The 17,082-nt window shown below is 37.5% G+C and overlaps 1 protein-coding gene across 2 annotated transcripts in view; it reads left to right on the forward strand.

Annotated features, from left to right (window-relative positions):
- The window catches only part of LOC127881245 (uncharacterized), a 40,850-nt gene extending 24,807 nt beyond the window's left edge, over positions 1 to 16,043 (forward strand). For both annotated transcript variants that reach the window (XM_052428987.1, XM_052428988.1), the window contains exons 6-9: positions 1,239 to 1,407; positions 5,452 to 5,581; positions 9,304 to 9,516; positions 10,845 to 16,043. In XM_052428987.1, coding sequence (XP_052284947.1) covers positions 1,239 to 1,407; positions 5,452 to 5,581; positions 9,304 to 9,516; positions 10,845 to 10,985 — 653 coding nt within the window. In that variant the 3' untranslated portion in view covers positions 10,986 to 16,043. The remainder of the gene's footprint in view (positions 1 to 1,238; positions 1,408 to 5,451; positions 5,582 to 9,303; positions 9,517 to 10,844) is intronic.
- The last annotated feature ends 1,039 nt before the right edge of the window (positions 16,044 to 17,082 follow it).

Genomic DNA, 17,082 nt, shown 5'->3' on the forward strand with positions numbered 1-17,082 from the left:
CCAAACTATTAACAAGAGCAGACAACTGTATCAAGCATTTTGACAGAATTTTTGCCCCTTTTGTACTTAGATAATTGAACATTTTGCTTACATTGCCATAACTTCTTTATTTATGATCTGATTTTATTAATACTTTGACAAAACAACACTTACCTGAATACCACAATGGATTCCACCCAAACAATACCCCACGCCCCAACCCCAAATCCCTGCCTCGTCCCCACCTCCCCCCTCCAAAAAAAAATTATTTTTTTTTCCTTTTTTTAATTTTTAAAGATCATCTAATAAATGACCACACCCCACATTATACCCCCTCTCAACCCCCCCTACCCCCCCCCTTCCAAAATTTTTTTATAATAATTTGTTCCTTTTTTTATTTTGAAAGATCGTCTAATAATTGACCCCACCCCACATTATACCCCCCTCTTAACCCCCCCCCCCCCCCCAATGTTTTTTTTTTCCTTTTTTTATTGTTGAAAAATCGTCTAATAAATTATTGAATATGAACAATTTCTCAATGATGGCTTACGTTAAACTGTCAAGCACTTGAATAGTCAAGCGCGCTGTCGTCTGACAGCTCTTGTTTAGCTCACCTGAGCACATAGTGCTGATGGTGAGGTTTAAGGACACCATGTTGTCCGTCTTACGTTAGTCAGTGCGTGCTTACTTGCCCTCTGTCTACTTCTCCTCTTGAACAGTATTTTTATGAAAGTTAAAAAACAAATTTTGTTACTTTCATGTCACACTTTTGTTTCCATTTTTTTTTCAAAATATGAGATTTCATAAATTGAATTTTTTTATTGTCCCACGTACAAACAAAAGTTACAATGCCTCAAATAGAAATTGGTAGATTTTCTTTAATTATTTAAATTTCAGCTTCAAAGTATATATAAGAAGCACTTAATAATAAAAAATTAAGGCCAGTGATATAAAACTGAAAAGTATATTGTACAGTACTGAACTATTTTCCTTTCACTTTAAAAGTTTTCCATAAAACATTTTTTACCTTTTTATAAGCTGAATCTTTTAACATTGCCCTCAGTCATGGAAAAAGGGGATTTAAGCATATGCATAAAGTGCCGTCCCAGATTAGCCTGTGCAGTCCACACAGGATTAGACTGTGTGAACTGCACAGGGACGACACTTTTTGAACATGTATTAAGCCCCCTTTTCCCCAAAGCGTGGTTCATTTTTATATCTTCATAAAAATTTACCATCGCTATACTTGTGTTTTGAAGGAGGATTATGGCTGGATGTGGCTGCAGAGTCCAACGTATGGATAGCGATGGGCTGCCATCCCAAGATGGCCACCTCGTTCACTGCAGCGGCAGAGGCAGGGCTACGCAAGTGTATGATGCATGAGAAGTGTGTAGCGCTCGGGGAAATCGGCCTGGACTACTCTGGAACGTAGGTTGCTTGTTTTGAAGTATACTGCTTCCTGGTTACGCCTTATCTTGGTGTAAACATTGACTTCAACAGGTTGTAGGTAGTTTACCCAATTTAGTTCCTTATAAAATGTAAGAAATATGTGAAAACGCTGTCAGAGACTAAGATTGGGATTGAAAACTGTTTTGGCTCAACGTGATGAAAAATATTTCTTAAGAGGTGCCTATAAACCCTCACTGCAAGACCATGTAAACAACACCCATAGAAACAGAATTATTTTTAGCTCGACTATTATATATGAAATATATATAGTGGAGCTATCCTACTCACCCCGGCGTCTGCGTTAGCGTTATAGCTTCCCCATGATGGCTTACGTTATACTGTCAAGCACTCGAATAGTCGAGTGCGCTGTCCTCTGACAGCTCTTGTTCAGATTCCAGCTGGTTTGCTCTACACTGCATTTATTGAAATAAGCTAACTAGTCCTGCACTGGTAATTTTGAACTGGGCTTGCTCAGATTCACATATATACAGGTCTTTGAATATTAACTTGGTGCTCTGTAATAAAACTTGGTTGACCAGCTAATATCGATGACAAGTTCTTTCGTATGATAAAAGGACAAATGAACAGCATTCATAAGTCATTATTGGTGTCTTTTAATGGCATGTGACTGATGCCTGTCTATAGCATGGGATTGATGTCTGTCTATATAACGTGATTTATGTCTGTCTGCAGCATGTGATTGATGTATGTCTATAGCATGTGAGTGATGTATGTCTATAGTATGTGATTGACTTATGTCTATAGCATGTGATTGATGTCAGTCTAGCATGTGATTAATGTCTGCCTACAGCAGTCTAACTATAGCATGTGATTGATGTCTGTCTATAACATGTGAATGATGTATGCCTTTAGCATGTAATTGTGTGATTGATGTATGCCTATAGCATGTAATTGATGTTTGTCTATAGCATGTGATTGATGTCTGTCTATAACATGTGATTGATGTCTCTCTATAACATGTTATTGATGTTTGTCTATAGCATGTGATTGCTGTCTGTCTATAACATGTGATTGAGGTCTTTCTATAGCATGTGATTGATGTCTGTCTATAGCATGGGATTGATGTCTGTCTATAGCATGGGATTGGTGTCTTTTTGTATCATGTGCTTGATGTCTGTCAATAGCATGGGATTGATGTCTTTCTTAAGCATGGGATTGATATCTTTCTATAGCATGGGATTGATATATGTCTATAGCATGGGATTGGTGTCTTTTTATGCCCCCGGTATGGTGGCATATAGCAGTTGAACTGTCCGTCAGTGTGTCAGTATGTCAGTCTGTTTGTTTGTCCGAAAACTTTAATGGCCATAACTTTTTCAATATTGAAGATAGCAACTATTTGGCATGATATTTGGCATGCATGTGCTTCTCACGGAGCTGCACATTTTGAGTGGTGAAAGGTGAAAGTCAAGGTCAAATGTCTAATATATGGCGTCTGTCCGTCCGTCCAAAAACTTTTACATTGGCCATAACTTTTTCTCTATTGAAGATAGCAACTTGATATATGGCATGCATGTGTATCTCATGGAGCTGAACATTTTGAGTGGTGAAAGGTGAAGGTCATCCTTCAAGGTCAAATGTCAAATATATGGCGTCTGTCCGTCCGAAAACACTAACATTGGCCATAACTTTTTATGCCCCCGAAAATTTTTGTTTTGGGAGCATATAGTTGCCAGTTTGAAGTTCCTTCCTTACTTCCGTACTTCCTTCCTTCCGTCACACTTTTGTGACCATTTCTATAGCACCTTCAATACTTTACAGATCTCTTTCATAGCATGTAGGTACCTTGCATTGACCTTTACCTTTTGATGAGGTTTGAGGTCACTGGGTCAAGGTCACCGAGGCTAATAAAAATATACTTTTTCCGTCACACTTTTGTTACCGTTTCTCATAGCACCTTCAATACTTTACTGATCTCTTTCATATTTGGCATGTAGGCACCTTGCATAGACCTCTACCTTTTGATGAGGTTTGAGGTCACTGGGGTCAAGGTCAAGGTCACCGAGGCTAATAATATACTGTTTCTCATAGCACCTTCAATACTTTACTGATCTCTTTCATATTTGGCATGTAGGTACCTTGCATGGACCTCTACCTTTTGATGAGGTTTGAGGTCACTGGGGTCAAGATCAAGGAAGCCGAGGCTAATAATAATATACTTTTTCCGTCACACTTTTGATACAGTTTCTCATGTCACCTTCAAAACATTACTGATCTCTTTCATATTTGGCATGTAGGTAACTTGCATGGACCTCTACCTTTTGATGAGGTTTGAGGTCACTGGGGGTCAAGGTCATTAAGGCTAATAATATACTTTTTCTGTCACTTTTTTTTACAGTTTCTCATAGCACCTTCAAGACTTAACCGATCTCTATCATATTTGGCATGTAGGTACCTTGCATGGACCTCTACCTTTTGATGAGGTTTGGGGTCACTGGGGTCAAGGTCACAGAGGCTAATAATATATTTTTCCTTCACACTTTTGTTACAGTTTCTCATAGCACCTTCAATACCTTACCGATCTCTTTCATATTTGGCATGTAGGTGCCTTGCATGGACCTCTATCTTTTCATGAGGTTTGAGGTCACTGGGGTCAAGGTCACCGAGGCTAATAATAGATTTTCTTGTCACGCTTTTGTTACAGTTTCTCATGTCACCTTCAATACTTTACCAATCTCTTTCATATTTGGCATGTAGGTACCTTGCATGGACCTCTACCTTTTGATGAGGTTTGAGGTCACTGGGGTCAAGGTCAAGGTCACAGAGGCTAATAGAAGATTTGTTTAGATGGTTATTAACACATAGATTGACAAAGCGCATCATCAAGGAGCATCCATCAGTTTCACTCATGGGATTAATGTCTGTCTATAGCATGGGATTGGTGTCTTTTTATGCTCCCGGTAGGGTGGCATATAGCAGTTGAACTGTAAGTCAGTGTGTCAGTATGTCAGTTTGTCCGTCTGTCCGAAAACTTTAATGGCCATAACTTTTTCAATATTGAAGATAGCAACTTGATATTTGGCAAGCATGTGCATCTCATGGAGCTGCACATTTTGAGTGGTGAAAGGTGAAGGTCAAGGTCATCCTTCAAGGTCAAATGTCTAATATATGGCGTCTGTCCGTCCGTCCAAAAACTTTAACATTGGCCATAACTTTTTTACTATTGAAGATAGCAGCTTGATATTTGGCATGCATGTGTATCTCATGGAGCTGAACATTTTGAGTAGTGAAAGGTGAAGGTCATCCTTCAAGGTCAAATGTCAAATATATGGCGTCTGTCGGTCCGAAAACACTAACATTGGCCATAACTTTTTCAATATTGAAGATAGCAACTTGATATTTGGCATGCATGTGTATCTCATGAAGCTGCACATTTTGAGTAGTGGAAGTTTAAGGTCAAGGTCATCCTTCAAGGTCAAAAGTCATACAAATAAATAATTTCAAAGCGGCGTTCTCATGAAGCTGCACTTTTTGAGTGGTGGAAGTTCAAGGTCAAGGCCATCCTTCAAGGTCAAAGGTCCAAATTATTTTTTTTATTTCAAAGCGGCGCAATAGGAGGCATTGTGTTTCTGACGAACACATCTCTTGTTGTATCATGTGATTGATGTCTGTCTATAAAATTTGATTGATGTCTGTCTATAGCATGGGATTGATGTCTGTCTATAGCATGGGATTGATGTCTGTCTATAGCATGGGATTGATGTCTGTCTATAGCATGGGATTGATGTCTGTCTATAGCATGGGATTGATGTCTGTCAATAGCACGGGATTGATGTATGTCTATAGCATGGGATTGACGTATGTCTATAGCATGGGATTGATGTCTGTCTATAGCATGGATTGATGTCTTTCTATAGCATGGGATTGATGTATGTCTTTAGCATGGGATTGATGTCTGTCTATAGCATGGGATTGATGTCTTTCTATTGCATGGGATTGATGTCTTTCTATAGCATGATTGATGTCTTTTTGTATCATGTGATTGATGTCTGTCCAATGCAGGTTTTGCCAGCACAAAGATGTTCAGATGCAGGTGTTCCGCTGCCAGCTGGAGATTGCCATCAGCCTGCGCAAGCCCCTGGTCATCCACTGTAGGGACGCAGAGGAGGACTGCCTTGAAATCATGAAGAAAGTGGGTTGGATGGGCGATAGTCACAAGCTGTAACATTTCTAAAAGCATAATTACTGCATAGTTATCCCCCGCCATAGGAGGAGGGATATTGTTTTGGCGTTGTATTTCCGTCCGTCTGTCCGTCCGGAGCCATATCTTGGAAATGCTTTGGCGGATTTCATTGAAACTTGGTATGAGTATATAAATGTATAAGAGGATGATGCACAACAAATGGCATTGTACACCATCTGTTAATAATGGAGTTATGGCCCTTTGTATCTTGAAAAAATGTTTTTAACCAGGTTTTCCGAAGGAAAAAACTGGTTATTAGATTGGCGAATGCGGGCGGGCTGGCTGGCGGGCGGGCGGAACAAGCTTGTCCGGGCCATAACTTTGTCGTTCATTGTGAGATTTTAAAATCATTTGGCACATTTGTTAACCATCATTAGACGGTGTGTCGCGCGAAAAAATTACGTCAATATCTCCAAAGTCAAGGTCACACTTTGAGTTCAAAGGTAAAAAATAGCCATAAATGAGCTTGTCTGGGCTATAACTATGTCATTCATTATGAGATTTTAAAATCATTTGGCACATTTGTTCACCATCATGGGACGGTGTGTCGCACGAAAGAATCACGTCAATATCTCCAATGTCAAGGTCGCCACGACTAAAAATAGATTATTTTAAAACAAACTTACAAAGGGGGTTAATTTTGTTTGTTCATTTCAAAATTTCAGTTTGAGTTGTCTCCCTTTATCAGATTTTTTTTCAAAATGAAAACCTGGTTTTGTGACAATTTTGTCCCTTGTTTAATATAAGCTTAGAGCTTTATCTCCATTTACACATGAGCCAGAGCCATGAAACTTGCCGTAGTTGTTCTCAATCATCTGGGGTTCTTAACATTCAACGCCCATAATCCTAGGGGCTAAAGTCAAGGTCACACATTGAGGTCAAAGGTCACAAATATGATGAATTATTTATTTACTATGAATCCAGGGATTCTGTAATAACTGTCCACAATTTTTTTCCATTATCTAGCTGAGTGTCAAATATACACCCATCCATAAACAAAAAAAAAAGATTTTGCGGGGGATTTCAATTCAACAAATTTGCTTTTTAAATTGTTATGCTCCCCTAAAGATGGCATTGTTGTGATCAGGAAAACATTGTAAAAAAGTGGATTCTGTCAGAACATTAAGGTTCCACCATAATCACTATTCATTAATATATACTCACCCAAAATGTTCATAACAGTGTTAATTGTCACTTTATAATGCATTTCAGTCAGGCTATATGGAAAGTCTTTGTTCCATCAAAGTTATCTCAATAATAGTACAGGGTTCTCAATAAAGTTTGAGCCAACAGGCCCAAATGTGAAACCAACAGGCCTTCTAGGGGTGTCCAGGGGGCATGTTCCCCCTGAAAATTTTAAAATTGAGCACTTGATTTCCTGCATTTTGGGCCATTTTATGGCTATTTTAGTGGTTAACCAGGCACTTAAATTTGAGCATTTTTGTGTGCATTTTATTAATTTTAGCTTTTTTGACTTAAAAAAGACAAATGGAAAAATGTCTTTATTACTTTTATAAAATTTTAACTCAACAGAAAGTCAAAATATTGTACTGCTTTTACCGATTCCAATATGCGCCTTTTCATTGTTGTTGATGTAATGCGTTAAGAGAAATAATGAAGCGACGTCTTTGCTTAATAGCATATAGGAGCCAAATTACCGAAAAAACACACATTTCGAAAAGTCAATTACCAATTTTCCAAATCTGAGCGATTTTCAACCGGCAAAAATCTGATTTCAAACGGCCGATTTGGCCGGCGGCCGGCTCTTAATGAGAACCCTGTCTGCTGGCTCTGATGGTCCAGTGCTGGACTTTAACCCTTACCCACTAAGAAGCAAAGTGAAAATGGCTATGTGCAAACAGCATACAACCAGAACAGCCTGTAAGTAACTCGCAGTTTGTTCAGGTTTTATGCTGTTTGCTGCTCATCAGTATCTAAGGTGCTCTATGTCAATGACAATGTTGTTTTTTTAATGTATTTATTTATTTTTTAGTTACCCGTTGTTTATTATAATGCATACACATACTAAATTAATAAAAATCTTCCGACAAAACGTCTTCTTAAAAAATAGATAGTTCGACTATGTACATAGATATAGACAAGGTAAATCACTCGCCATTTTCTAAAGCAACGGAAGTGCGTCATATGCATAATTAAATCGCTGTCACCCCGCTCGCTTATTGAAATGTGCGCGCATGTCGGGAACCTCGCTCTTTCTCTATCTACTTTCAGTTTCAACAGAAACATCCACAGACGATGTGATAAATCCTTGTAACTATTGTTTCACTCAATTAATGGGGCAATCAACAAAAGATATTGTAAATTGCATACACATGAATCATTCCTTACCAATTGTTTAACTTGATTTCGTCTGCCATGGTGATTTCCTGAAAAAAATCAGCACGTCAAAAATCAAATCTGGCGCCCATAGTGTTTAGTGGCTGTTATTGTGTATAAAGAGCGAGGTTCCCGGCCTGCGCTCGCATTTCAATAAGCGAGCGGGGTGACAGCAATTTAATTATGCATAATGACGCTCTTCCGTTGCTTTAGAAAATGGCGAGTGATTTACCTTGTCAATATCTATAAAAAAACATAGTCGAACTATCTTTTTTTAAGAAGACGTTTTGTCGGAAGATTTTTATTAATTTAGTATGTGTATGCATTATAACAAACAACGAGTAACTAAAAAATAAATCAATCAATAAATTAAAAAAAACATTGTCATTGACATCGAGCACCTATGATCAGTATCTAAGGTTTGAAAATGAAGCCCTTAAAACTTGAATCTAGTAAGAAAGGTCTTTAATTCAATTAAACTTTCTATGGGACTACAAATGCGTAAAAATACGTTTCTATGTGGGTTTGATACTCGGGATCACAGGTTCGTGCCCTGACCTGGTAACGTCATATGTGTCATGGAAGGCGTTCTCTCCCTACCTCTGATTCAAGTTGGGCAGTTGCATGCAGAGCTCCAGATTAGAGGCGTATCTGCGTATTTACGCATTGAAAAAGAAAAAAACACATTAAAAATCGGCCCAGTACTTAACAAAATGCAATAAAAATCTTGGTACGTATTTTAAATCAATTAAAGTGCGTAACCCGTTTAACCAATAATCAAGTTGAGTTTTTAGTGTAAGTTAACCTTTGAATCAAAAGTAAGTAAATCAAAATAAGCCTGTTAGTGGATCAAAAAAGGGATGTTGTAAGCGACCAGCGGCTCTTGCGGAAATATTTTTAAAGAAAGTCTGTTCATATCGTCATTTTAAATTCATTCTGTTTGCATTTAATAAAATAAATAAATAATAATGTTTGTAGATTAAACACGCCATTTACTTTGTCAATTTTCAATGGAAATGGAAAATACCCTAAATATTCCCAAATAACTTTTATGGCTGAAACAGAGGAGTAAAATACGCTTTAACAATAATATCAGGGGGTGAAATACCCTTTAAACTAAATCCTTATCTGGAGCTCTGGTTGCATGCATAAGTATGTGCGCTTAGTTTTGGTAATCTCACAAACAAACAAAAGTATCCATTATATAAGATATTCAGTTATTTATTTGAAACATTATCCGACATAAAAAATCGTATTAACAGATTAAAATAATTTAGAAATAACATGTTTATGATTATATAATATACTAACATGTTACATATGTTGCGTTTTAGATTGTCCCACGAGATTACAAAATCCATTGCCACTGTTTCACGGGAGCATATGAAAATGCCAAGCTATGGTTGGATGCTTTCCCTTGCCTCTACATCGGAGTTACTCCCCTTGTGACCTACCCCTCGGCGAAGCCCAGCCACGATCTTGCCATAAAGATACCCATCACCAGGCTTCTGTTGGAAACGGACGCTCCCTATTTCGTACCCAGAACAGTGAGTAACTATTTGAGCAACGCTGTGTAAACATAGCTTAATTGACCTGTGTGTAAAGTCACATTAAGTGTTGTCCCCGCTGAATGTCAGGGATGACAATTTCAGCTTAAATTGGATTTTTACTAACCAGAGACTTCCTGTAAAGGAAAAATACAATAAAGCGGAAAGTGTCATCCCTGATAAGCCTGTGTGGACTGCACGCCCTAATCTGGGACAACACTTAAAGCACATGCATCAAGCCTGTTTTCCCAGAGCATGGCATTTTTTACATTAAATATTTTTCCAGCCTAACCTCCGACCCAACCCCATTAAAGTGTATATTGGTTTGCTTATGTTGTGTCAGTCTGTTGTTTGACCGCCTAAAAGTCCCACTTTCTTTACAAAAGTTCAGCAGATTTCCTTTGGTCTTCAAGTTTCATAAAAAATTTGGCAATATATGCTGTTCAAGTTTGAAAAACAGTCAAATTGTACCCTTAATTGTGGACGTTTGTTTTTTTTGCCTTTGAGGTTAAAAATACAGAGCTTTCGCCTCATCTGCAGTTAAAATCATGAAATTATTGTAATAATACTATCTCAGCCAAATTTGAGAGCCAGTGCTATCATCCTAGGTAGGAAATATGATTTATGATTTAGATTGTCTGGCATCCATGCCCTACGGACACATGTCATGGTTAAGTTGTCTTTAAAAATCTTTGTTTCAAACAAGATTATAATGTTGAAACCTCATACACACTCAAAATCAAGAAATATTTCATGCAATAATTCGAAAAATAAAGTTTACACATAAAAAATCAATGTAGCCAAAACTTCAACACTTGATGTGGTCTGATATCATAGATTTAACAAAATACAAAATGTTGTTTTTTGTGGGACAATACATTCAACACATGTTCATGTACCAAGTTAGTGTTCGTGTGTTGTATGAATAGATATCGTTGCAGGAAATTAACATGGAATATATTGTTCCAAAAGAAAGAAATTTGTATCTCCTTAAATCTATGTTACCATACCACATCTAGCATTGAAATTTTGGCTATTGCTATATGGAACACTGATTTTTTATGGATTCACTTTAATTTACGAAATATTTTGCGAAATATTCATTGATTTTGAGTATTTATGTGACTTAAAATCATACTGCTGTGTCATTATTTGGGTAATCCACAATTAAGTGCTCATCTCATTTTATTGTACTTTATTTTATTTGCATATTCATTGGTCATACAAAGATATGGTAACTCAATAGTGATACTGAAGACAGAAAATTCATAAATTCCATGATAACACTTCAGACAAAATGTGTCACAAATTCCATGTTTTCTTTTCAGATACCAAAGTGTGGCCTTGGGTTATCCAGTCCTGGCCTTGCAGTGACAGTTGCAAAGGAGATAGCACGTTACCAGGATATTCCTGTTGCTAAGTTGCTGCACCAAGTTCGACTCAACACGCAATTTGTCTATGGCATTTAAATGCATATAATTAACAGATCTGTTTGTTTGACAGCCAGACTAGTTAATGTATTATTGTTGCATTTTGAGCATTTTATTACTAAAAAGCTATTTTGTTGCCTGGAAATGTTCCAAAACTATAATTGGCTGTGCTCTGCGAAAAGGGGTTTTAATGCTTGTTTGATATTTTTCGTTTCAAGAAAGTCTCTTCTTGGCAAAAATATAGTTTAGGCCGAAAGTGTCGTCCCTGATTGGCCTGTGCAGACTGCACAGGCTAATCTGGGACAGCACTTTATGCACATGCAGTAAACAGCTTTTTCACAGAGCACGGCCCAATTATAATTGGGGTAGACATGGAAGTCTGTCTGTCTGTAGACACAAATTATACTTGTATTCAGGTCTTCTCTTTAAGGTTGTAACCTGCTACACCTACACTTGCACGCATTGTGTCTTATGATAAGAAGTTATGCATATGACATTTTTAGTATCCTTTGAAAAAATTACAAAAAGTTATGGCTCTTTTACACTTAGCCTTTCTATTGCTTCATATTTACTGTTATATACAATAAGCAAAATTATGTCTCTGAAACTTATGATTTACTATTTTATATTTGGTGTGCAACACTGTTTACTAGTCCTCTGCAAAGATTTGTTACATTATGCCCCTAGGTTAAACTCTTGCCCCGCCCAGTTGCCATAAGGGTACATGTATATAGACCTATATTTCACTTAAACTTAAAAATATTCTCCTCTAATGCACAGAATTCTCCTCTAATGCACAGAAGTTTGATATGTGATATGTAGTGTTTTTTCGGCGTAGCTGTATAAGCCAGCTTTTCACCTTACCTGACCTTAGTAAGTGTCCAATAAAATTCTAATAAAATTTCCCGCGGCTAGATACAAATGAATACACTTCATTTATTCAATTGGCTGATTTGAACATTCCACCAGAACATTGGAAACATGGACGCGTCTTTGTAACACTGTTCTACTGCATGAAACAATTGTATCTCTAATGAAAAGGCTTGATAGATAGAACAGTTTTACACTCAACTCTCGACATCAACGCACCTTTTATTTTCAGAGGATTGCTAGCGCCAGTATCAGGGTCGAATCGTGGCCAGTGAAATAATCGTTATATAATATAGACGCTATCGCGTGAACTAGGTGAAGTGTTTTGGTTATCTGGAAGACTTGTGGTCAGCAGCAATAAATCACTTTCTCGGGTAAACCTTCTCAAAGGGTCAATCTCAGCATGTTATCTCATTAACAGCTACAGACCATTATTGTATTGCTGATAAGGGCTGAAGTCTATCTGACTCAAGAATCTGGCATATACCCTGGACTGTGGAATTTTCTTTAGACCAGAAATATGTTAAATGAAAATATTCAGCGATATAATTATGGTATGTCAATACTAAATTCTTAATGTGTTTTCAACAATATCATGATAAATAATATTTTTGATTAATTTAACAAGAATTATTCCACCATATTGACTAATGTATTAAGCATGAGCGGGATGATTCTCGATACTGTTAATAATCGACAAACCACTAAAACAGGTTTGTTCGAAGAAGGCTCGTATGAATATTTAAAATATGTACGGATACTTCGCGTGTGGCCGGTTGACTTAATGTTTTAATTTCTCTTCCATTCTTCTTTTGGTTTTCTGTTTTGTATCTATAGGTTTATGACCAGCAATATGTAATAATGTAAAATAAGCCGCGAAAACTCCGCGTAACATCCCGTACTGCGTGTGATGCAGCTAAGAACTGCACAGAAAAAGACATTCGCAATCTTTGATCTCATTCATTGAACTCTTTACCTTTCACCAAATCCAACCACAATCAATGCCGTATATTTAAAAAAAAGATATTTCTTGTTGGTTCTCAGCACAATTTATCCAAATCATGCCCCTAGGATCAAAAGTGGAAATGCCCCTAGGGTCATATATTTGATCTAGACCTATTCTTAAAAATACTTTTAAGAATAGTTTTCTCAGAAATCACAATGTTGTATTACATTGCATTGAGGTCCTCTATGTATTTCTTATACCATGCTCTTATCATTAACCCTTTCCCACTCAGAAGCCAAGTTAAAATGATTATGTACAAACAGCATAAAGCCAGAACAGCCTGCGAGTAACTCGAAGTCTGTTCAGGTTTTATACTGTTTGCTGCTCATCTGTATCTAAGGGTTGGAAATGAAGCCTTGAACATTTGAATCTAGTAAGAAAGGTCTTTAATTAAATGTTGCTTTCTGAGGTACTACAAATGCGTCAAAATACATATCTAAGTGGTGAAGGGTTAGAGAGGCATCAGGAGTAAAAACAAATGTTTTAACTTGCTACATATTATGGCATGTTGTGAGCTACTCTTCCTTACTATTGTGACAAGCTAGCTTCCGGATTTCCTTGTCGAAACCTCTTCCACTTGCGTATTTATGTTTAGACAGTGTATCATTGGAAACCAACATGGTCTTCAGTGACAGGTTAGGGGTCAACAAAGTTACTTTGTGCTGCAAATGCTGCAGATGTCACATCTTTGACAAGTTATGTTGTGCATTTCATTATGAAATCTTCCTTTTTACACCAGAAGATGTTAAAAAGAAAAATAATCACCCTTCCTTGGGTCAACATAAACTATGAAATATGACATAAATATGATATAAACTCAAGCCATTACATTGTCTATAGACATTAATGTAAATGACCCTGACAGACTAAAGCTGAATAGTAATGTTCTTAAAAAACATTCTTGCATTTTGCTGTGTATGAACCTGTTGATATCTTTGCAGCAACCTCAAAATAATGATCCGAGCCAAGTGTCTTTTTGTCTGTCTGCCATGTTTGTAGTTAGCCTTTACATTGTGAACATTGCAGGACATATGTTAAAATTGTTCCAAACATTTTTCTCAAATGCAAACAAACTTGGCCATCAGTTGTCCTTTTATGGCTTTATAAATAGCTTGTGATCACTCCGCCAAGGTTACATTTTTTGCCTGATGAACATGAAGCTTGGTTGAAACGTGTGTGGATGAGGTCAATGTCCGAGGGGCTAGATAGTCAGAGGTTAATGTCCCAGGGGCTGGATAGTCAGAAGTTAAGGTCACAGGGGCTAGATAGTCAAGAGGTCATTGTCACAGGGGCTGGATAGTCAGAGCTCAAGGTCACAAGGGCTGGATAGTCAGAGCTCAAGGTCACAGGGGCTGGATAGTCAAAGGTCAAGGTCACAGGGGCTAACTAGTCAGAGGTTAAGGTCATAGGGGCTGGATAGTCAAAGGTCAAGGTCACAGTTGCTGGATAGTCAAGGTCACAGGGGTTGGATAGTCAGAGGTCAAGGTCTCAGGGCCTGGATGGTTAAAGGTCAATGTCACAGGGGCTGGATAGTCAAGAGGTCAAGTTCATATGGGCTGGATAGTCAGAGGTCAAGGTCACAGGGACTTGATAGTCAGAGGTCAATGTCATAGGAGCTGGATAGTCAAGGTCACAGGGGTTGGATAGTCAGAGGTCAAGGTCACAGGGACTGGATAGTCAGAGGTCAAGGTCACAGGGGCTGGAAAGTCAGAGGTCAAGGTAACAAGGGCTGGAGAGTCAGAGGTCAAGGTCACATCGGCTGAATAGTCAGATGTCAAGGTCACAGGGGCTGGATAGTCAGGTCAAGGTCACAGGGACTGGATAGTCAGAGGTCAAGGTCACATAGGCTGGATAGTCAGAGGTCAATGTCACGGGCTGGATAGTCAGAGGTCAAGGTCACATGGGCTGGATAGTCATAGGTCAAGGTCACAGGGGTCGGATAGTCAGAGGTCACAGGGGCTGGATAGTCAGAGGTCAAGGTCACAGGGGCTGGATAGTCAGAGGTCAAGGTCACATGGGGCTGCATAGTCAAGAGCTCACGGTCACAGGGGCTGGATAGTCTTGAGTGAAAGAAAAACCTACCCTCCTGAGATAGAAGTGTTTGTCGCAGAGGCATGCAATGTTTTAAAATATATCTTTATAATTGAATGTATTGACCTCTACGTTGCAAATCAGGGGTTTGTACATACTATGCAATACTTTTGTAATACACTTCTAAACAAAAGTCTTGTGTGGCCAATTCATAAACACACACATATTTGTGTGTAGTGTGATTTATAAATATATAATACATCTTTTATCAATTGTGTTAATATGTTATGCTTCCTATCAATTGTATTAAAATGTTTACCATTAGTAACTTAAATAGGAGGTATTTCAAGTAACATGTAAGCACTCAGCATGTGTTATTCTTATAAATTCTGTTGTATGTGTGTCAGCCCATGTTAAACACATAGTCACAAGAGTAATATGCATCGTTTCTAGTCATTAATAAGAGTTTCTACTGCTTTAGCAGTTTGTTACATTTTTGAACATCCGAAGTTATTCTTGTTCATGAAGACTTGGCAATGTTTAATGCCTGCTGCGATTCGGTAGTGGGATAAGGCCAAAAATAAAATGATGTTCTTTTACTCTTCTCAACCAACAGTCTGAAATGGCCACGACCCAAATTATTTTTTCGGATTCAGAGTTAGAAAAATATTTTAGTTCTAATAAGTTGTACCAATGGTAACAGATTGCCATGTTAACAAATCTAACCTATAAAGGCGCGCTTATGTACCACAAAATAAAACAATCACACTAAAAGTGCTTTTTTCAGTACATTATAAAGAAGGAAAAACATCGCTGCTTCATACAATACACTTGCAAAGTTAATGTTTATTTACTGTTACTATTCTATGGCCAGCCTATTTGTGCCGGTTGGAATATACCTGCGTTTAAAAAAAGTTTGTTTATATTTAGGGCAATTATCTAATTATTCTTGCTACACAAGTTTTGAAGGGTTGTTTAAATGTGGCTATTTGGTTTGTTCAATTCTGTATGCAACATAATGGTTATCTTGTGTTCTGAAAAATACAGATTTTATTTTGAACATTTTGTTTATACCAGATTTAAATTTGTTTTCTGTAAACAGTATTAGGGAAACCAAAGTCTGTAAATTGATCTCTGTTTTGTATAATTTGTTAACTTGTTAGAAAATAAAAATTGTTTTGAAATGGTAATCTTATTGCTTTTTGTATATTTAGAAAACAACTTATTAATATGATCCCCCCTTCCAACAAAGTAAAGGTGTCTATACTTGAATCACAGTAGATGTGTGTCCTTTGGTCAGTCGTTAAGTATGTAGACACAAACTTGTAGCAAGATATTTTCCAACACATTTCAACAAAACAATGTTAAAACATGAATGCATTGTTTCTTATCAGAATAAGATGTTTATGTGCCATGTTTAACCCACCAGGGCCAGTATTCACCAAACAATTCTTAGACTAAAGTCTATGAATAAAGAATACTCTTTAACTTGGAGTTCAAATTCTGCTTTTATTCCAAAGTCAAACTTGGCATTAACCACCCCAATCATTCTTCATGAAGAATAATGTTTTTATGGCAGAATCACCAGTGGTAGACTGTATATAGATACATACTGATAATATTTTTGGGTGTTTTACATTTACTGCAGCTCTGAAACCACATTTTGTGGCGATAACTTTGCCAGTGTGTCCCACAATCTGATGCCTATTTTGGGGAGCCTATTCTTTGTTCTTAAGTCTAAGAATGGGTTGGTGAATACGGGCCAAGGGCTTGTATTCACCAAACAATTCTTAGACTTTAGTCTAAGAATAAAGAAAATTCTTTAAATCAGAATATTCAATAATTTCATTAATTTTTTAGTCAAACTTGGTATAAACCACCTCTATCTTTATCATTATTCTTCTAGACCATTTTGTTAACGAAATAATCACCATTGGTAGCCTGTATATATTCAAACGCCGAGAGTATTTTGCTAGGCTCCAAGTCTGTTCTTTATTCTGAAGTCTAAGAATGGGTGGGTGAATACGGGCCCTGAGCGATTGTGGTCACCCTATGTCTGTCATCATATTGCCCCCTTGGTGCAAAAAGGTACCATGTGACATTGAAATTAGAAGGCACATGGTACCTTTTTGCACCAAGGGGGCAAATTATGTTTTGTGTCATCAACTTTTAGGTTGTTACTACTGCAGAGGCCACATTTTGCATCCAATCTTGATGAAAAAATCTGAT

The sequence above is a fragment of the Dreissena polymorpha genome, chromosome 5 (assembly GCF_020536995.1).
Source record: "Dreissena polymorpha isolate Duluth1 chromosome 5, UMN_Dpol_1.0, whole genome shotgun sequence".
Taxonomy (NCBI): domain Eukaryota; kingdom Metazoa; phylum Mollusca; class Bivalvia; order Myida; family Dreissenidae; genus Dreissena; species Dreissena polymorpha.